Here is a 23,114-nt window from a genome sequence, read left to right on the forward strand (position 1 = left end):
TTTATTCGAAGTGTAGTGATAGAGAGATTAATTATCTTCTCGAATAACTCAAGTTACGTAATTACTTGTGTGTATATAGCTACATATTTGCTGTACTAAGACACAGCAAAATCCCGCGTCATAGTACAGTAGAACGCCTCCAGTGGCTTCAAAACATTATGGTGCAACCCACTGATGAGGTGAACTATCTTGTGGGAATTCGTTTCCTACCGCAGAGGGCAGTTGAGTTGATGGAAGTGTACAGCAACAATGCACCACCATATGACACAGTGGATATGTGGCGCAGATGTTTCCGGTGTGGTCAAATAAATCTGAACGATGATGAACGAAGAGGCACACGATCTCTCTATGAGCAATCGGAAATCGCAAGTGAAGCGGAAGGCCTGGTGTTCGAACAACGAGCTGTTACACTCGAGGCAGTAGCGCAAAAAGTTGAAATCCCTCGTGGACCAGGTTAAAAGATATAAAGATATGATTTTGAACACGAGCAAGTCCGCCGACCGCTGGGTTCTGTGACTGGCCACACGCTTCAAAAAGCCCACCAAACCGAGGCAGCAGCGGGAATGATGAAACTGTGTCAGCATAATCCACAAAATTTGCTTAGCTGCCTAATCACTGAGGATGCATGCTCACTCAAATACTACGACTTTTAGACAATGGAACACAGCAGTCAATGCAAACATGTGCACTCACCTCCCCCGAAAAAGACGAAGACTTAGCAGTGTGGTGCTGTGTGTTCTGCGACTGTCGTCATGCAGATCGTGCTCACAACGAGGAAACCGTCACAAGAGGATACTACCAAAATCTCCTGAGGATACTACGGTAGGCTATCAATAATAAGTGTGCAAGGGTGTCTTTTGATCAACGACAACGCACATTCTGCACAGAAGACGGTCACAGAAGCTCCTTCTTTGGGCCATCACATTTTGCCTCAACTCCCTGTTTTCTCCAGACGTAGCATCCAGCGACTTCTTCTTTCCTTGAAGGAAGATCCATTACGTGGTAAGTATTTCCAGAATGACAAAGAGGAGATTTTCTGGCAGTCTTCTACAATCAACGTCAGCTCATTCACGGTTAGGAAAAATACATTGTCTGGTCAAAAGGATCCGGACACTCCTTTGCCATCCGCAACTGTCCACTAGATGTCACGAGAGAAGGCCAGTATAAAAGGGTGCGACGAGTGCTATGTCGTCAATATAGAACCAGTGACAGCACAATGGGTCGGGCAGCACAGTTCAGTGCCTTGAACGTGGATCAGTCTTTGGGTGTCACTTAAGCAACAAACCCGTCACGGACATTTCAACCCCTCTAAAACTGGGCAAACCGATTGATGGTGATTCTGAAGTCGAAACGTCTAAAAAAAGAACCGCAGGTAAACCAAGACCAGGCAGCCCTCGTGTACCGACTGACGGCACCGTCGAGCATTGCGGGGGGTCGTTGTAAAAAATCACATGAAATTCCAAAGTGCTACTAGCAATCCAGACAACACAGTGACTACGTAGGGAGTTAAAAAATGAGGTAAAGTGGTGGAGGAGCTCCTCATAAGCTACACATTTCTGCAGTGAGTGCTAAGCGACGCCCTAGGAGTGGACAGTGGTGACTGCGAATGGGCGATATGAAGTAATGAATCACGTTATACCTGTGATAGTCCGGCAGAAGGGTTTAAATCTGGCTAATGACTGGAGAATATTTCCTGTTATTACATGTAAAGCTAAACACAATGTACGGAGGATGTAATGTTACGGTATGGGGCTGTTATTCGTGGTTAGGATGTGGCTCCACAGTCCGCTTAAGAAAACGCTAAATGTGGAAGGATATGAACACATTTTACAGTTCTGCGTACTGGGTGAAATAGAGGAACAATTCGGAGACCACTACTGTATTAACTCAAGGATGCATCTTGTCATAAAGCAGCATCTGCGAGGCAATTCTTTGTGAAATTCCTGAAAAGGGCTGGCTGCTTATAGCCCTGACCTGAACCTTGGAATGCCTTTGGGATGAGTCGGAACGTCGACTGGGCGCCGTCGCCAGCAGCCAACACCATTAACTTCTCTGGTTTCGGCTCTTTAGGAAGAATGGGCTGCTATTCCTCCACAGACATTTAGACACCTCGTTGAAAGTGCTGTGCCGTCCGAAGAACGAGGTCTCATGCGAAGGTTGGTACCTCATGACGGCACCGCAAGTAGTAAGTCGCTGCCAGATGCATCAACCAATCGGAGACGTAGATGTAGACACGCCTCCTTGTGTTTCCTTAAGCCGCCACAACCGCAAAGTTATTTATGTGGGTAGTGCCGCCTAGCCAATGCGCTATCTAATCAGGCCGTTCTCTATGGTTCAAATGGTTCTGAGGACTATGCGACATAACTTCTGAGGTCATCAGTCGCCTAGAACTTAGAACTAATTAAACGTAACTAACCTAAGGACATCATACACATCCATGCCCGAGGCAGGATTCGAACCTAAGACCGTAGCGCTCGCTCGGCTCCAGACTGAAGCGCCTAGAACCGCACGGCCACTCCGGGCGGCCGTTCGCTATGTAATCAGCGACCACTGGTAATCATCGCTTACGACGACAGAGCTGCCTTAGCACTGATCCGACTGCATGCCAATAGAACAGTCGTTCAGATCTTCATATGAGGTTGTAGACAATTGTACCTTGATGTGAAACTATCATTCTGCAGTGAACAAAGTACTAGATTTTGTAAGTGCAGCGACAATATGAAACAGACGTGATCTGTAAAGACAATAATTGTTTCCAAAGTGAAGTATTTGTCATGTTCAAGGTTTTAATTAATTACTAATAATTCGTGTGTGTGTGTGTGTGTGTGTGTGTGTGTGTCTGAATATGATTTAGTATTTGCTGGGCCCCTCCCCCCCCCCCCTCCCACCCCTCCTGAAACAATCCTGTCCTGATACAATACATTACAGAAAGTGTGCCCAGTAGGGTTCAAGGAATGGACACTCCTTATGTCGACTAACAGGTATTCCAATGCTTGTGATCAAGCAGCGTGTGTCGCAATGAAGCGGAAGTATACAGAGGATGAGTAAGATCGCCAATTTTCATGGTCTTCGCTATTTTTTCATAGTAATAATTAAAAGATAGGTCCACCCCGCATATAATAAGAGCACTCACGCGCCACAGAAGAGATGGGTTTAAGTCCCTGTCTGGTACATTTTCATTTGTGAGACAGTATGTAAGCTGCTGCACTGTGGCGACCTTCCTTCCTTCCTCCAGTACGGAGGTGGCTGGGCCGTGTTGCTAAAACCCAGAGTTATCAGCCTCCCTAGTTCTCCGCACGTCCAGTGACTCCACACGCCGACTGAGTGCTGGGGAGGGGAGGGGGAGACCCGGCTCTTTCATCGCGGCGCGGTCCGCCCTCGCTCCTGTCACCCCCCCTCCTCCCCCATCGCCCTGTCCGTCTCCCACCGCGCCTGCTGCCTGCCGCCCGCTCCCTCACGCTTCCTCAGCCCGCCCGCCCCGCTCTCCCCATAAAACAACGCCATTAATGGAAGTCTGATAAACGAAAAGATAAGCGCGCGCGGCCAGATGCGGGCGATAGCGCGACCGCGCGTTGCTAAGGCAACAATCTGTGTGCAGGCGGGCCGGGCGGCGTTATCGCAGGCGGTGGCGGCGGCGGCGGCGGCGCGGGGGCGAGGGCGGCAGGATATTTGGCGATGCTATCGCCGTAACTAGCTCGGGATATTCATTAGATGCTATCTCTGCAGGCCGGGCCGGGCCGCGGGGGCGGCGGCGGAGGCGGTGGCGGCGGCGAGCCCGTCCTCTGCCGTCTCCCGGTGGTCCGGGTTCGACACTCTGTGGTCACCGTTCCTCTCTCTCAGCGCTCTCTGCACGTGTTCTTCAGTTTTTCGCAACAGCGAAATGTCCAACAGAGCGGTTGTAAAACTTCCTCGGACTGTATCACTTCCAAACCTTTTTGCAATTCCAAAACGGTGCACAATGGGAGCCCGCGTTAGGCGACACTTGGCCTACAACACACCGTATCTTCAAGAACGAAAGAACGTTACTGCAAAATGACATTTCATCGTCAGTTAATTATCGTGTTTCGGGTGGTCAGTTACGCTGTTTAAGGCATGGCAGTGTAAGTAACGTAATCATATTTTGTTACTCTACAAAGCGGACTGAAGACCAGCGTCGTATTTACGCCCGAGATATAAGAAGGGGAGGCGATGATAACGTACACTCCAGTATCGTCACGCTACACGTCTACAAGTGAATTCCCTGCATGATCAATGACCGGCATTTCTGTTTGACTGCTCCTGACAACATGTATTCACAACGTAATGCACTGCCCATCACTTTTCGCCTGACGTTTCATGTATTAGTAAAATTTTAACGAAGTGTGCATTTCTTTTTAACTGTTTCGTCCCGCTCGCATTGCAGAACCTTTTAAAACCATATCCCATTGGTGGAACAGTCTTTCTCAGAGTTTACGTGTTAGTCTTATAGTCAATTTCTCTGCGATAAAAGCTGGGAAGGTTTCATAAAGTTGGTACTTTTTTGTACTACTGATACTGCAGATACTGCTTCTACTAAAGTTCTTATATGTCATCAACGAAATATTTATTGCGGACAGTTTACTTCTAACAACTTCAGTCGCACTACACTCAGTATCGTATTAATCGTGCACTAATTTGCACATATCTTACTTACTTAACTTTAATATTTTTTATGGCATGTTCCGTCACATTTTCTGTCAGGACTGTAACACCATTGTCCTTCTCGTTGTCCATAAATTTAACGATCGTGCAGCAATTGTGATGGAACATGATCTAAGAGCTCCCATTCCGTGCAAAAGTTAAGCATATAAATTTAATCGCGTTTCTTCATTTACAGTTTGTGTCTAGAGTTACAGTCATTTTTTCCGAACGAAAAATTGTTTCCTACAGTTGATAAATTTCGACTTCTGTGTTCTTTGATTCACCCGTCAGAACGAACACGGTAAAAGGTCAAAGTAACGAATGCCTGTAATTCTTCCAAATCCACAACTGATGAGAAATTCACGATACTGGTCTGTCGTCAGTTCCGTACGCTTATTTTCTATCTATGACACAGTCTCATTGTTTACAACTGTGCGACTGAATTCGGAGTTAATTACGAATATCGTGTGTACTTACTCTGAAATCCGTTTCACCAAAAGAAAGCGACATTTCATGCTACCCGTTCAACAAGTCGTGCTGTCTGGCTTGCCATGGAAGAAGTTACGCCTTCTGTTTCGAATGTGGTGGATGCTGATTGCAAAACAGTGTCTCTCTCTCTCTCTCTCTCTCTCTCTCTCTCTCTCTCTCTCTCTCTCTCTCTCTATGTGTGTGTGTGTGTGTGTGTGTGTGTGTGTGTGTGTGTGTGTGTGTGTGTGTGTGTGTGTGTGTGAGCCTGTCTTCCTTTTCTGTACATTTGCACAAGGGAGATGTACATGTGAAAGGATTCTGCAGTGTTCTGTTTGAATGTGTATTGTGCTAGAAGGGCATAAGCTTCGGTCTCTTCTCATATCAGACAGTTTAAAAAATAATGGTCGATTATATAGTACAATAAACCCATTACATCGACTATATTGTGTGTTACGTATACTCGATCGATTGTTAAATGCGTTGTAGCATCGTTGTTGTTGTACATACACTTTCGACCTAGGGCTACAGTTAGCTGCCATGCAGATGGTGAGTATTACAGCTCTGTAGGCACATCAGTGTCCGCTCACTCCCGTTACAACTAAACGCACATTCTTAGCAGAATGTGTAGATAGTGTTCACGAGGGATGCTGCGATACAAGCTATAAGTACGAGTTACAACCATGGGCTAGGCGGATATCACGTCCTTCCACATACATTTCGTGAAATGATCACAAAGAAAAGATCCTAGAATGTGATCTAATGCGGAGACTTACCGACAGCCACGCCTTCCCACGCGCCATTCACGAATGGAACAGGAAAGGGGAGACCGGACAGTGGTGCCACACATACCGTCAGGTGCTTACGGAGTATAGTTGCACATACAGATGTGCGTGTTCCTCGCGGCAAGCAGTATCAATTTTATTTCAGCACCGTAAGAATTGTCAAGAAGGGACAGTAAGCATAAAAGTTTTATTACAATCAGGGCAACGGGTGAAACCTGGCTGTCACCACCGTTAGAGGGCCAATTAACGAAATCTCGTAACATCACAGGTTCTTTTTCAGCTGTTCCATCCTTTGCAAACAGTGTGAATGATCTATTAAGTTTAATTCGCAAGTTGACCTCTGGATCGCTCACGCCATCACTTCGGCGTTGCATCCGGTGCTATACAGTCAAACAAGACATGTGAAACCTCACATCACGTCCGCAAACATTCTTGCCACTAGTGTAAACTGCCCAAGAAGATGGTATCTGCTACACTTCGTTCTACGCCCGCAACAAGCGAAGTTATGTTGTCCAGTGAGGTTATGTGACATCTAGTGACGATACAGCTACAAACGGTTGTTTCCAAAACGGTCTGATGTCCTTTTTTCTTCTAATAGACCTAGCGTAAATACACAAATTAGTAGGGTATTGACAACTGGAGGAATGAATGGGTGGCATATAGCGAATCCATCATGGGAAATAACTGATCAAAAATGGTTTATCATCGGATTACCAATCATTAACCGGCCAATTAAACATAATATTAGTAAACTGCCAGAACAGCTAATCACCTCAGTGAACTGTCCCCCACTTCTACTTTCTTCCCGTTGCGTGCGACATCGATGATGAATTTATTTAAATTAACAGTAATGTTTTAAATACGGGTAGGAAAGTTGCTTCGAAAATGTTGATGCAGTAAAAATGGCCGTTAATCGGAGTGACACCAAGATTCCCGACAGCCAGGCACCAACAGTAGAGCACGGGAAACACGCCTACTGGATTCGTCAATGTGTGGCCACGTTTTGCTAACTGTGGGATGTGATTGGCCTGTGCTTCAATGAGGTAAATTATGGAATGATTCCTTCGATCAGCCCGCTTATCTTGGTATCGGGAGGCAAGTGTTGGGCTCAACGGAAAAATACGAGTGGTAAAGTTATACAGCCGCCAGCACCTCGTTGTTAAGAGATCAGCTATGCAGTCGTTCTCAGTCCGTCTCCACCGACGCCGCAGCGTCAGCAAGTGTGCATTTTTTCCATGAAGTGATCGTGTCTCACTATTACTTTCCCTCGCTTCATACTTCAATCTTTGTATTCTGACAGGCTTGTAAAAGTTCTCGTTGGAGTGACTAGCCGTGGCACAGCAATGTGCAGTTTCTGGGTTGCATATAGACTCTTTTTAGTTTCGATTCAGCTTTTGCCGAAAGCTAGGTGATAGCTTCAATATAATGAACACGACTCTGCTAGGACAATGTCAACCACTCTGATGAGCCAAAACATTATGACCACTTGATTAATACCTTGTTTGTCTGTCTTTGGAATGAACTACATCACTGATGCTGCGTAACAGGGTTCCTACAGCTTGTAGGTAGGTTTGTGGAGGTATGTGGCATTAGATTATCGTACGTCGTGATGGCGCCCGATAGCGACCCAGATGGGCTCCATAGAATTTACATCACGCGAATATGCTCGCCAAGACATCAATATGAGTTCACTATAATGCTCCTCGAACCCTGCATCACGGTCCTGGCTCCGAGACACGTACAATTACACTGCTCAAAGATGATATCGCCGTCGGTGAAAACATCAAACATGGAGGGATGCATGTGTTTCACAGCTGTCAGTATGTTTTCAACTACTACTGCGGGTCCCACATAAGTGCAGGAGAATGTCTCCCATAGCATAATACTGATCCAGCCAGCCCGCGTTCACCTCGATGATGGCTTTTGCGTAGACCACCATCGACCTAGTGCAGCAAAAATGTGAATCACTCGAAGCGTAAACACGTTTCCATTTATCGATGGTCGAATCCCAATGGCCCAATGCCCACTGCAAACATAAATGACTATGTCGCCGGGTCAATATGTGAACGCGTGGGGGCGGTCTGCTGCGGAGCTCCATGGTCAACAAAGTACGATGAACGGTGTGCTCCGAAACATTAGTTTGTGCACCAGCATCGTGTTCTTTCGGCAGAGATACCACAGATCAACGTCTATCTTACTTTACAGAGCAGACAAGTCTCCGAACTCCAAGTTCTGTGAAGAGTCGTGGAGCTCCAACAATTTATCGCCTAGTGATAGTTTCACTGTTCTACCGCTCTCCGTGGGTGCTCACGACAGTTGCAAGTGAACATTAGACCATACCTTTGCTGTTTTCGACATACTGTTTCACAGGCTTTGCGTAATAATAGTTTTCTCTTTGTCAAAGTCGTTTATCTCATTATCTCAATGGTTTTCCCCGTCTGCAGCCCATACCTTCTCTAGGGTGATAACCGTCCGTGTCTGCTCCGCTTACATACTTTTGTTATCGTGTCCTGTGCTCGCGACTCCACCAGTCGGCATCCAACGTCATGGTGGTTAGTAGTCATTATGTTTTAGCTTACCGGAGTATGATCTCACTGCTAAAGGCACTGGTAAAATCCCGTAACTTGTTTCTCTCTGATATGATAAATATTACTTTTTACTGTGTTGAGCGGCGGTGTAGGAAGGAGATACCTTATCCGTTGCGAGACACTGTAAACAGGGAAACTCGCCATCAGCAAAACTACAGTACACGAATCTCACATGCAAATAAGCAAAGAAGTCCGAACTGGTTGTGCAAGGAATAAATTATATAATCATCCTCGTTGACAATATTTCTCCGAAAGTCAATCTCCCCCACCCCCTTTTCATTTCCTCCTGCGCCCCTCCCCCAAATACAAAAAAAATGGCTCTGAGCACTATGGGACTTAACATCTGAGGTCATCTGTCCCCTAGAACTTAGAACTACTTAAACCTAACTACATCACACACATCCATTGTAAGTAGGCTGTTTAGGTTTTTTTATTGGTAACGCCGCCGCCCCAGCCACAGACTGCACGCGGCACAGCGAGTGATTCTCATACAGAGCGCTACGTGGCGGCGGCGTTACCAATAAAAAAACCTAAACAGCCTACTTACACCATGTCCGAAGCATATTCGTTGCATTGAGTCATTCGAGTCATTCACACAATGGGTTGCATTGAGTCATTCGAGTCATTCAATTTGAAACAGGTGTGAATTTACAGAAATACACAAAGTGACGTGTGTGTGTGTTTTTAGTGGGGTCGAATGTTCCGTTCCGTTTCGGTACTATAGTTTCTATTACATACAAGGAGAATGTGGAATGGAACAATGAGAACAATACTATCGTTTTTTTTTCAGATACTGTGCTTCTATAAAATACACAGTATAACATTATGGCCCGTTTAGAAGCCCACTAAACTTACTGACATGTAGTACTGGAGTTAATATTCAGTGAATTATAGTTCATGCATGGAGTATACAGCAAACTTGTGGAGAGATCAGTTTTGAATTTCGAAAACAACATAATATGAGAATACGGTATTAATCTACAGAAGGCAGTAGTAAACTCACTACGAAACGCCCTAAATGCGCGCACACTATCACCCTCCCCTCCCCCACCCCTCATACACCATAACCACACACTCACGTACACATACTACTGGTTATTCATGCGCGATTCAATTCACAGGGGTTGCTTTGGGTGTAACTGTTAGAATATATTGCAAACCGGATATAATTTTGCTCTGTAATGACAATAATATTAATAATACCAATAATAATAATAATAATAATAATAATAATAATAAAGCAATGAATCAAAATAATATTTACACTGATTTTAATGAGTTAAATAAATAAGTTAATTCGTGTCTCATTCTGAATTTGGCCTTTGAAATACGCAAGCTGTTGAAAGAAAAACATGTGAGCTACCTGTACCTGGCGAAAGAAAAAGGTGCACTCACCAAATCGTTCCAGAACTGAGGTGGAGTTCTGCTTCCAGCAACGCGCAGCGATCGGTAGTGTGAGAAAACAGACAGAGCGTTACAGCCGGTAGCATAGTCACACGTGCTACTGCCGCGTGGTCGCACGGCGTCGGGGGTTAGCGACTAGCCACGTGGGACGTGGCCCCCTTCCCCCACCCTTCTTCCCATTCTCCCCCACGTGACCCTACCCAGACCGGGAGCTGGGGGCGCACGGCTTTGATGTTGTGCTCTGCCACCGTAAACAAAATGTGTGTGTGTGTGTGTGTGTGTGTGTGTGTGTGTGTGTGTGTGTGTGTGCAGGCGCCAAGCCTCCGGTGCCACTGTTAGCGCGGTGCTGCAAACTGGGTTCTTCACCTGCAGCGCTCCGTTCGTGTAAGGAGCTTGAATATCAGAAAGCTGTGTTTGGCATCCGTCCCAGATCGGATCCAAGGAAGATATCGAGGCAATTCAGAAGCGGGCTGCTAGAATTGTTACAGGTAGATTAGAACAACACGCAAGTGTTACGAAGATGCTTCGGAAATTCGAATGGGAATCCCTAAAGCGAAGAAGACGTTCTTTTCGAAGAATACTTTTGAGAAAATTTAGAGAACCGGCATTTGAAGCTGACTACAGAACGATTCTATTGCCTCCAACAAATACAGTGCATAAGGAGCACGAAGATAAAACACGAGAAATTAGGGCTCATACGGAGGGATATAGACAGTCGTTTTTGCCTCGTTCTGTTTGCGAGAGGAACGGGGAAGGTCGATTGCGGAGTATCGATGTAGATGTCGATGTAGGTTGTCTGTTTACAATCGACTATCTTGACTCATGCCGAAAGGTACAAACTGTCAGCAGAGGTAAAACAGAAGTTTATAATCCTTCCAGAAACGCTGTGGAGTAGACTCAAGATTCGTAATATATAACAGAGATTCGCAACTTCGAACGCAATCAGCACTCGCCTCCTCGAAGGGCTAAGAAAGAAGAATCGGTCTATATTGAAGATTCTTAATTGTTTTAATGCTTGGAACGATTACAGATGATAATTACAGTTATTACGAAATGTGCTTCGAGACAATTTTGCCGAGACATATATTTCAGAAATACTAAAAATGAATAATATCACTTCAAACTGCTCACTAAGAAAAGATGTAGGTTAGTTTCTAATTTCTTCCCAAATACGTGCTAGCGGATGATGGGGTACTGACCAACTGACAAGGAGGGATGGAAAGAGTGTTGTTATCTCTTAATGCATTTGTTTGAACTGACTAAGGGGAGTGCGAAAAAAAAATTGTATCGGGATTCGGGATAGACGGACGGACGGATGGACTGGGGAAAGCCGGCACGTGGGTCCGAGCGGTTCTAGGCGCTTCAGTCTGGAACCGCGCGACCGCTACGTTCGCAGGTTCGAATCCTGCTTTCGGCATGGATGTGTGTAATATCCTTGGGTTAGTTAGGTTTAATTAGTTCTAAGATCTAGGGGACTGATGACCTCAGATGTTAAGTCCCATAGTGCTCAGAGCCATTTGAACCATTTGACTGGGGAAAGGACCGTTGATGAATTTGCGAACTGGCGTTACAAATAAGAGTATGCATATAGCTGGTTAACCAATGTGCCTCCACGTTCGGGTTGGTACCCACAGACAGACACCTGTTCCTTTCAGTTTGCATTCCAGTTGTCTCACACATCAGGGACTAGGGTCAACAGGAATATAGATTACTTGCAATTCTATTTGGATCAGCGGCGGGTGGATAACAATCCTGAGATCAAATTTAAACGATCCTGATGTCCGAAAGTAGCGGTAAAACGCAGGATACAATGTAACAGCCGCTAACTAATATGTATTTATATACACATAACGCGCAATTAAAGGAAGATGCTTTTCTTGCAATAAAAAAAATGCTACCTCAAACAAAGCGTCGCTAATGGTACTTGCTCGCTGAATATTTTTTTGCCATTTTCCACAAATTACAGGTTCGCAACCGTGATAAAATCTCTTTTCTTCCTATTTATTTGCGAAAAGTGTAGTTTACTGGCGAATAGGTGACACAAGACATGTCATCTCTTCAGATAGCAAGGTCAGTTGTCATTTTGTTCGTTTCGTAAAAGCTCTATCAGTTTCAAAACATTAGCCATTGATGAGTCTGATATAGAGCACATAATGATTAAGTTAATGGAAGCAAATGCAAAGGCGGATTTCCAAAGAATTATCAGTGCAACCAAATATCTGACCGAAGAAAAGTAGATGCAGCATACTGAAGTAAACGGAGGAACTATTAGTTATTATCAGGAATGTAAATATTTAAGGTTGTTAATTTTTAAAATACGGTGTAATGAGATAGGTATTTCATTAAAGAAATCTGAGACCTAGCTAGGTATAAAAAATTCAATGATGGAATTTCCTGTTACTGTCGCAAAAATTATGAAGACTGAAAGAAAAGCTTGTATGGGACAATTATTGGAAATATACTACCCTATAAAGTGAAAACACAGCAAAGACGTAGAGAAACCGGCCAAGATTATGAGCAGCTAAAAATTATTTTTTGAGGACAAGTTGGGGAGTATCAGGACCGTAATAAAATAAATAAATAACTATAATAGAAGTAAAAAAAATGTGACTGAGGAAATGGAGAAGCGTAGGCTGCAATGATATGGCAACATGAAGAGAATGGTGCAAGAGCGTTGATGAAGAAGAGTACGGGAATGGTAGCCACAATAGAGGATAAGCGAGGGAGAAAAAAAATGACGCTAGTGATGAAGGGAACAGATATCAATAGAAATCTTTCTCATGCAAGGATGCTTAGAAAAGGGTGTGCGGAAAGACAGTGTAACAAGCACAAAAAAGAAGAAATATGCAAAGAAATACGTTATGAAATTTTCACGATAATATACTCTCTTCGTTGCTCGCAGGTATTAAATGTCATCAGTAGCCACAAACGTCCACACGGAACAGATTAACCATGAATTTACTGGCGTAATACAAGCCTATCTGGTCTCCTCTGTTGTTTGAGATGAAATCATAAACCAACAGTATATTTTGAAAGCTTGCTTTTTTTCTATTTTACAGGATAAATAGAGTCTTCTCGTATCTCATTCATCTACGTAGATCTTGTACTACCATTCTGCGTTCAGGTTTGCAAATAATTATAGGATTAAATAGATATAGCAGTGTGATTACACGCGTATGGCTCAATAACGTAAGCCGATTATACTCTTCACATTTATGTAAACGACAGCTGAAAGCAAGTATCCGAAGCGGGTAAAGGTGTCGCAACATTTTACTCACGAGGACAAAAAAATCCCCCGAACTAACTGACGAATAATTTTATGCATGTTTTACAAGCTCAGAATATTAGTCATACTCCCGAAATCTGAAAGAATGACTCGTTTCACGTGGAAGACTCAGCACTAAAAGGTCACAGTAAATAAATTTCTGATACCGTGGCGTTGTTCTCAAAGAATAAAAAATATTCCTATTTTACTTTCTTAAACCATTTGGACTATACTCTGAACATATTTTTACTACAGCATATAAGCTTATATTTTCTTCTGCTGTTGTGTTTAGGAGAGGACGCTCTAAAGCGAACTCTGTATGCAGTCACGACACCAACTGGTGGCTTATGTAAGGCGGCTCTTGCCGATGTACCAAATGGCTCGAAGCAAATATCCTTAGAATGTTTCATTAGTGGATCACAGTTCAAATGATGACATTGGAAGACGCACCGGCATGGGAAAATTCAAAAAACCATTTACAGTGGTTTTGACACATGTTGCGGGAAGAAGACGATACAATTGTGATGATAGGAAACACATCGAAGGTCGATACAAGAAGGTCCAAAGATCCTGCAACGCACATTACAAGACAATGACCTCTACTTTGCAAAAATTCAACCCAACATGTCACAAGCAAGTGTAAAACGTTGACATTAGATCTATAAAGCACATCCTGCCACTTAGGGGTAAATGCTACAGAAAAAGAAGTCATCTGTGCCCCAAATGAGCGGGACAAGATTTAATTGTTTTTGTGGTTCACCATGTCGATAAATTATATCGACATCCCATAATTCATAGTAATGCTGATCACGAAGAACACTTTCAGAGATGATACACTACAAGAGGGAAATAAAAGGCACGTCAGTATCAGTACTTTATAGATAAGTAAGTATGCAACCTTCAGATAAGAGATGTCTATGTCACAGGTCTATTACAGCAACCACCCCATAATGTGGGTCAACGCGGACCAGATACTGCTATTTACTGTATTTGCAAAGCATACATTTGAAGGCTCACTGTATTTCCTACGTGTTACTTGCCGGAAACAGACAGCTTCTTTACAAAATTATAGCTAAAAGACATTGCATGTCATATAGCCAGCTTTCAGTTCACCTTGGAGAAATAATAGTCTATTTTTTACTGTTCTTGTATTTCACTCAGCTTTTACAGGATGCCGGCCGCGGTGGTCTAGCGGTTCTAGGCGCTCAGTCCGGAACCGCGTGACTGCTACGGTCGCAGGTTCGAATCCTGTCTCGGACATGGATGTCGGTGATGTCCTTAGTTTAGTTAGGTTTAAGTAGTTCTAAGTTCTAGGGGACTGATAACCACAAATGTTAAGTCCCATAGTGCTCAGAGCCATTTGAACCATTCTTTTTTTTTTTTTAATATCACGGTTCTCATTTTCCGAAGAGTCAAAGTATCGATGTAGAGAAACGAATTCTATCCTGGCTAATCTAACAACAGATCCACGTGATTCGGTTTCTAGATACGCGTGATAGGAAGTCGCTTCATCGCCTAGTTTTCGATGTCTTCCTTTGCCGAATACGCCCTGTTCACTTCAACCATTTTAGAAAAAAATTACGACAAACATACAGGCAGGAAACTGACCGTGGACATATCACAAGGGCCAAGTACCCGCATATACCTGAAGATGAAATGAGAAACAACGGAAAAGTATTTCAGGGAAGTCTGCCGGTAGTATTGCAGCTCGAATCGTCTTTGGACAATAACACCTGAATCACATGCGTAACAGTGTGACCTAAACGAAAGTATTCGTTCCAGTTATAACAGAACATTACAGGCTTCATTTCTTATTTTCTCCAAAATCGCGAAACTGAGCACGGACAACTAGCAAGCACGATAATCCACACCCTGATGACATGGAACTTGCTGTATTTAGACCAACCACGTCAGTTGCCTCTTTAACTTATGCGTAGTTCAATACCACGCGCTGTTCATATTTGCCACGTTATTGGATGAGAGTACAGTATGAGACTATGAGATCAAAAGTATCCGGACACCTGCTAGAGGATATTAATATGGGGTGTGTCCAGTCTTAGCCTTTAAAAAAAGCTTGAACTCTGCTGGGGACACTTTCAGTGAGGTGTCAGAATGTCTTTGTAGGAATTGCTGCCCATTATTCCTCAGGAAATGAAACTAAGCTACGCTGGGCGCTGGGGTCTAAGGCGCAGTGGACTTCTAAGTCTTCCCATAGGTATTCCATTGACTTCAGGTCGGGACTCTGCGCAGGCCAGTCCATTTCAGAAATGCTCTCGTCGACAAACCATTGCCTCACAGATGGTGGTGTATGACAGGGGGCATTTCAGCACTGATACAAACAACTGCCGTCTCCAAACTGTTGCTGTAGTGTATACAGTACACAGTGCTGTAAAGTATGTTCATATCCTTCCGCATTTAGCACTTTTTAGTCGCAGTACAGGGACGACACCCTAAGCGCTAGAAACACTCCCATCCTGATACACCACCTTCACCGCACGTAATTGTTAGCCCTACAGATGATTCCTAGTAATGTTCTTCAGGCACTCGCAAAACGCAAATGCTTCCATCTGATTACTGTAGAGTATAGCGTGGCTCATCACGTCGCTATTTGCACCATCTCAAACATAGCTCCCCGTTGACAACAGAAATGTGTGGCTTATGAGAAGGTGCTCTACTATTGTACCGCATTCATTTTAACTGCCTTCTCTCAGTCACTACGCTAGCTAGACTGCTGGAAGCACTTTGAAATTCGCGACTGATCCCATCCGCTGATTTGATGCGACTTTTTACACCGGCCCTCCGCACTGCTCGACCATCCCGGTCCGTCAGTGCATGAAGTCTGCCTGGCCTTGGTTTATCTGTGGTTCTTCCTTCCACCACACAGTGGCATCACCAACTGTCGAGTTGGTCAGCTTTGGAAGGTTGATATGTCTGTGATGGGTTTGTTACTCAGGTGATATGTGACGAATAGTTTACGTTTGAAGTCACTGAACTCTCCCAACCGACCCATGCTTCTGTCACTACTTCTCTAATGATAACACAGTACTGCCCGCTGCCTTTGGTGCTGGCGGGGCCGCCTGTCGTCACTTATAGTGGTCTGTTCCGCGCTGATAGGTGTGTCCGGAGACCTTTAATCAAATAGCTCATCACTGCGAATATTCCTTTTCACTACAGTGTTTATTTTACTCAATGCACACAAAATTATGTAGCGGCTACATTTGTTTCTACTGTCTGGTCATTATCACTGGTCCATGATCACTGCTTGGACGATGGCTGTGCCAAAGCACGGTAAAGTCGTGTAGTGGGAGTCTCAATCAAAGGCTTGCTTTCATACAGCCATCGCGCAAGCAATGTTTCTGGACTGTTGTTTATGACTAAACAGTCGAAGACGGTATAGCCACTAAATAATTCTCTGAGCTTTGAATGAACATGATAGCGAAACTTACAAGGGAACCTCCCCATCGCACCTCCGTCAGATTTAGTTATAAGTTGGCACATTGGATGGGCCATGAAAAACTGAACACAGATCAATCGAGAAAACAGGAAGAAGTTGTGCGGAACTATGAAAAAAAATAAGCAAAATATACAAACTGAGTAATCCATGTCAAAGATAGGCAACATCAAGGAGGGCATGACCTCAGGAGCGCCGTGGTCCAGTGGTTAGCTTGAGCAGCTGCGGAACAAGAGGTCCTTGGTTCAAGTCTTCCCTCGCGTGAAAAGTTTATTTTTTATTTTCCGACAATTATTATCTGTTCGTCCGTCCGTCCGATGCGAGGTAACTTCGCCGTAGTATGGGGACGCGACACCTAAACAAACATCGAAACACACGACGTCAGTCGACTACAGCGCACGGAAGAGACAGTATTCTTGCTAACGAGGCTCCCTGGTTGACAGTTGACTGTTAGCTACTTTGGACGAGAGTGCATCATATACGTGAGATGTATTCCATGGGCAATATGAATCCAGAAAATATAGTTCTCGACTTCAATAACAAGATCAATGAATATTTTCCGAACCTAAGGAATCGGAAAGTGCCTTAAGGGATCGAACGATTATCGAACATTTGTATGATTATTTCCTACACTTGTTGATAAGCAGTACGTGTGCTGATGACGATACCTTGCTGATTGCTGCGGGGCTGTATGTACCACATTTTTTTGTTCGTGTCAGAAGCACCATGGATACAGGAATATAAAAAAATGAATAGCACACAGAAAAAAATTAATTACAGGCATATGAAAATATGTATAAATATATATACAAATATGTGCGCACAGAAACAAAATGTAATAAGCATTTGTCCCATAAGCGGGCTACGTCGACAGCATTTGGGGTTGCCGACATCACATTCTCTAAAGTGCAGTGTGAAGGACATTCAGGGCAGTTATACATGTGCTGGGTCTTCTGCACCTCTCCACAGTCGCAGAGATTAGATGTAGTAGAATATCCCCACTTCAGAAGGTTATCTCTTGACCGTGCAGTGTTGGTGCGTAGCCTGTTTAGTTATCTCCAGACCACCCAGTCCTCATCGTAACCTGGTGCCAATTCTTCCTTTTGTTTCATCCAGTGCCCTTCTCCCGACCGCTTCCATCTCTCCACCCTAGATCCAGGTTGGTCGCTAAAATCTTCGGTTGCTCTGAGAAAACTGCGTCTAGATTTCAAGCGTTTGGTGGCTGGCTGAGTTTTGTGGAGGAGGTGGCTCTCTGTCATCTCAGCCCTCGCTCTTTCACTATAGGCTGCAGCTTCTCTTCGCACTGCAGGAGGTGCAATCCCAGCAAGATGGTAGAGCTTGTCTGTTGGCGTCGGTTTCAGACATCCAGTGACGAGCCTGCAGGTCTCGTTCAGAGCAATGTCGACCTGTTTAGCGTGGGTAGAGTTGTACCAGACACTGCTTGCATATTCGCCTGCTGGGAAGCAAACTGCTAGTGCTGTGGTCCTCACCACCTCTGGCTTTGCGCCCCAGGAGGAGTTCGTAATTTTCCGAAGAATATTATTTCTGCCACTCACCTTCATTTTAGTGTTAATACAGTGCTTTTTATACGTCAGAGCCCTGTCTAGGGTTACTCCTAGGTATTTGGGGTTAACGCAGTGTTCGAGGAGTGTGTCCTTCCAAAAGACACGCAGCTTACGGGATGTCTGCTTGTTACGGAGATGGAAGGCGCAAACTTGTGTTTTGCTAGGGTTCGGCTTGAGCTGATTGTCGGCGTAGTACTGACAGAGCATGTCTAGCGCATCCGTGAGCTTTGTCTCAACATCCTCAAAGGAGTCACCCTATACGGCCATAGCACGGTCATCGGCGTAGATATAGTTTTCCGTACCAGCTGGCAGTGGTTGATCATTGGTGTATATGTTAAAAAGTAAGGGTGCCAGTACGCTGCCCTGAGAGAGACCATTTTTCGGGCCCGCCACCTGCTATGCATCCCTTGGAATTCCACAGAGAACCTACGGTTCTCTAACAGACTTCTAACTGTGGATGTGAATTTAAAGTCCCTGGCATACAGCTTCTTTATTAGCAGTCGTAAGTTGACGGTGTTATATGTGGCTGTCAAGTCTATAAAGGCGACACCGGTTATTTCCCAGTTCTCATAGCCGTCTTCAATCAGCTGCGTGAGGTTAATTACCTGTGATGTAGTGCTTTTCCCTGGGCGGCAACCTGCTTGTTGGGGGATTAGGTAGGGTTCTATGGCACTGGAGAGGCGATCCTGGAGTATTCTTTCAAAGATTTTAAATATATGGCAGAGAAGTGATACGGGTCGAAAATTTCTGGGGTCATCAGCATTTTTGCCTGGTTTTAAAATGGCAATAAATTTAGTCTTCCTCCAGATTGTGGGAATCTGACATGTTTCCATGCAATTGTTAAACAGTTTCAGTAGCCATTGTTTAACGTTGGGACCAAAGTGTTTAATCTGTTCAACAAACATGATGAGATTGTTGACGATCCGTACGAAGAACACGAAGAAGAAATACGGCGACTTCAATCTGGTGGTATTTCTTTGGGTTACATGAAGGAAATGCTTCAATACAGGTTACAGTCCAAACCAATTAGAAGCCGCAAATATAGATTATGGAGTGAAGTAACAAATAAATTTAAGAAATTTAAAGGGTTGGAGGAAATCAGCACAATTAAATATTGCAAAGAAGTCGCGGAACGAGGTGTGTGAGGCTCGTTTTTAGTTTTGTACGGCGGAACGGACGTGGAGGCCCGCGGATTACGGGTCGGCGGCCGCTGGCAGCGCAAGGGCCGCCCTTGGCAGGCGGCGCACGCGCCTCACGCGGACACAGGGGGCGGCGGCGGCGGCGGCGGCGGCTGACGGCGGCGGGCGCCGTGCCTGGAGGCGGGCCAGCCACACCCGGATACGCGCGCGGCCTGCGCTGTGCGGGGGCGTAACCTGCCGCCGACAGCCGCTCGGCGGCTGCGTGCGGAGCTCACTTCCTGTCACAGACGCCTCTGGCCCTTTACACCTGGGTCACAAAACTCATGGGATAGTGACATGCACATATACAGGGTACAAAAGGTACAGAAGAACTGTGCATTGGCGTAGGTGTCACTTGATTCAGGCGATTCATGTCAAAAGGTTTCCGATGTCATTATGGCCGCACGACGGGAATTAACACACTTTGAACGCGGATCGGTACTTGGAGCTAGACTTATGGGCCTTTCCATTTCTGAAATCGTTAGGGAATTCAATATTCCGAGACCCACAGTGTCAGGAGTGCGCTGTCAATACCACATTTCAGGCATAGTATAGAGTAGCATGGAGAGCTGTATCAAACCAGTCTCAGGACTGAAAACCACAACAACAACAACCTCTCACCAAGGACGGCGCACTAGCTGATTACCTTCACTTAACGACCGAGTGCAGCAGCGTTTGCATAGAGTTCTCAGTGCTAACAGACAAGCAACAACGCGTGAAGTAACCGCAGAAATCAATGTGGGCGTACGACGAACACATCCATTAGGAAAGTGCTGTGAAATCTGAAGTTAATGGGCCATGTCAGCAGACTACCGACACGAGTGCCTTTGCTAACGACATGATACCATCTGCAGCGCCTCTCCTGGGCTCGTGACCGTATTGGTTGGGCCATAGACGACTAGAAAACCGTGGCCTGGTCAGATGAGCCTCGATTTCAGCTGGTAAGAGCTGATGGTAGGGTTCCAATGTGGTGCATATCCTTGTACACAAGTAGTCACTAAGGCACTTCGCAAATTGTGGTGATCCCATAATGTTGTCGGCTGCGTATACAAGGAATGGACTGGTCATCTGGTCCAACTGAATTAATCATTGACTGGAAATGCTTATGTTCGGGTACTTGGAGACCATTTGCAGCCATTCGTGGATTTCACGTTCCCAAACAACGATGTTGTGTCACCGGGCCACAACTGTTTGGGATTCGTTTGAAGAAAATTCTGAACAGTTCGAGAGAATATCCAGAACGGCCACCAGATCACCCGACATGAATCCCATCGAACATTCATGGGACATATTTGAGAGGTCAGTTCGTGCCCGGCAATACTTCCGCAATTACGGTCAGCAACAGAGGCAGCATGACTCAATATTTCTCCAAGAAACTTCCAACGACTTTTCGAGTTCATACCTCGTCGAATTTATGCACTACGCGCGGAGGTCAGGCGCAATATTAGGAGGTATCGCAATTCTTTTTTCACTTAAGTCTGTATCGGGCACTGCTTCCACCTGCTCCTGTTGCAGGCTACTTACCGGAAATTTGTTTACAAGTATAAAATTCCAATCTCTCTACACAAATGAATTACTTAAAACTTAAATCCATTTATTTCCTGATCGGTTTCAGCAAATTATTGTAGGCAGGGGAACGTGTAACTTTGGTATCCAGAGACATACTGAAGCAAGCGAATATTTCTTACCTAATTATCAAGAAGACGACACAGTTACAAGAAAGAATGCGAACAAAAAGATGGTACGAAGCTTGACGTAACTTCTCTACTTGTGGTTGGAGATCATAATTCGTACGTTGGTGGAGTCCAATCCATTTACAGTACAGATCGCAAAAAATAATTATGATATCGGCCTTCTTTTCGCTGCTACCGATGTAAGACATCTGAATTATTGAGTAACAAGTTCATAAGTAACCCAATCTTCCTTCCGTAATACGTTCATAAGTCAATAGACAAAAATCTCTACTTGACTACACTCTATAGTAACTCATGGGCTTCCAACAACTAGTAAAACAGTTGTGAGGAAAAGCGGAAGGATGAAACAAAAAAATCTCCCAACTGTTTTCGGAACAAAATAAGAAATATGAGATTTTTAGATTCAAACGAAATTCGAACCCAGAATCTTGGAGATCGTTGGATAGTTTTTGTTGTTCTCCGTGAAAGATTTGAAAATGATGCTATTCAAAATATAGAATGCCAATGCAAGGTATTTTAGTGCGTCAACGAGAGAAAAGTCTTTTTTTTTATCAATACCACTTGCATGAAGTAATTTTTGTCGACGACTGTTTGACTGTGACGTGAGGCTACTCTGAGGTTACTTTTTGGAAAAAATTGTAATAAAGGTAAAAAAAAAATATTTCATATCGTTTGCCTTGTATTTAAGCTAATACCACCAACTATAATGACATTTAAAATTTAAAATTTTTAAAATTAAAGAACAAAAACTCAGGCCTTAGCTGTTAATAACGTACTTTCTAACGGCATTTGGAAGCTCCTGAAAAGACGACGGGAACGGCTCTTACAGACTAACAAATCACGGTACACGACGCGGCAAATCAAACGGTCGTATGCGGTCCTGGCGTATGCTTCGCGAACGGTGTTTACCTGATCATATTGTCGTATCGCTGGACGAAATACAGGCAGTGCTTTATGCTGTGTGGTGACACCATTAGTTTACTTCGATGATTCCATGAACGCAAGTACTTATACATTTTAAACAACAAAGTGCGCCCCGCACTTCGGAATCAGACTTTTCCTGAATCAGCATTATAGAGCTCATGGCTCACGTAATTAAATTTTGTCACGGTACGAAAAGAAATGTGGTTGAGTTTATCGACCAGCTACAAGTCCCGCTCTGGAAAACAATGAACATCTTTGTGTTGATGTAGTGCAACGCCTTAGTAACGTCTGCTTTCTCCCCAAATCTCAGCAAAAGCTATTCTATGCGTCAAGGTTTCAGAAACGAATTCTGGCCTCATTGCACCATAACGTTCCGGTAGTTGTTAAAAGCCTTCCCCGACTGTTAATAGTAAAATAGTAACAAAAGGAGGTCCTAATCGTTTCTGATTACGTGACTCTTTTTTTTTCGAACTTAGAGTAATAAGTTATAAGAACGTAGGCTTCCGCGGCCGGTGTCATAGTGATTAAAATTCTTCTGGGTAATATGCCGCGTCATTTCTAAAAAACTAACAACAATAATAAATTAAAACCGACGTTTCGGCCGAATTGCAACGGCCTTCCTCAGGGCACGACTGGTTTTGCATGGGGTAGGTGCTACTATTATTGTTGTTAGTTTTTTAGAAATGACGCGGCATATTACCCAGAAGAATTTTAATCATTAAAGTAATAAGGTTTCACAGACTTTCGCTCAGTTAATGCGTTACGTCGCTTCATATGTTCACACATGTCCACGTTTTATATCATTATCCCCGTTTCATTCTCAATCTATTATCATCAGATCTCTCTCGTACACAGCTTTAGGAAAGATTAAGTATGTGTTTTACAGTTTGGGTTGGTCCAACTTTCTCCGGTACAGCCTACTACCTACGGCAAATGCAGCTGGAACATTATCAGTAAAGCATTAAGTCAGAAGAAATGCCTGGAGAAAATTAGAGCTGGATACGTTTGTGAACGAATGAATGGTTGACTGAGAGGAAATCTCCTGGCTTCGTACCAACAGGGGGTTCCTTGGGACGTTAGGTATTACCGAAACACTGCTTTCGTCCGTGTCTCTGAGCTTTCGTGGAGTCACGCAG

The 23,114-nt window shown here is 44.3% G+C and overlaps 1 protein-coding gene across 1 annotated transcript in view; it reads right to left on the reverse strand.

Moving 5' to 3' along the window:
* Nucleotides 1-3,714: 3,714 nt before the first annotated feature.
* LOC126273335 (uncharacterized) overlaps nucleotides 3,715-23,114 on the reverse strand; it is a 75,063-nt gene continuing 55,663 nt past the window's right edge. Inside the window, exons 4-5 of the mRNA XM_049976881.1 lie at nucleotides 19,380-19,628; nucleotides 3,715-3,814 (exon numbers count right to left, since the gene is read on the reverse strand). Of these exons, the coding sequence (XP_049832838.1) occupies nucleotides 3,715-3,814; nucleotides 19,380-19,628 (349 nt within the window). The remainder of the gene's footprint in view (nucleotides 3,815-19,379; nucleotides 19,629-23,114) is intronic.

The sequence above is a fragment of the Schistocerca gregaria genome, chromosome 5, assembly GCF_023897955.1.
Source record: "Schistocerca gregaria isolate iqSchGreg1 chromosome 5, iqSchGreg1.2, whole genome shotgun sequence".
Classification (NCBI taxonomy): Eukaryota; Metazoa; Arthropoda; class Insecta; order Orthoptera; family Acrididae; genus Schistocerca; species Schistocerca gregaria.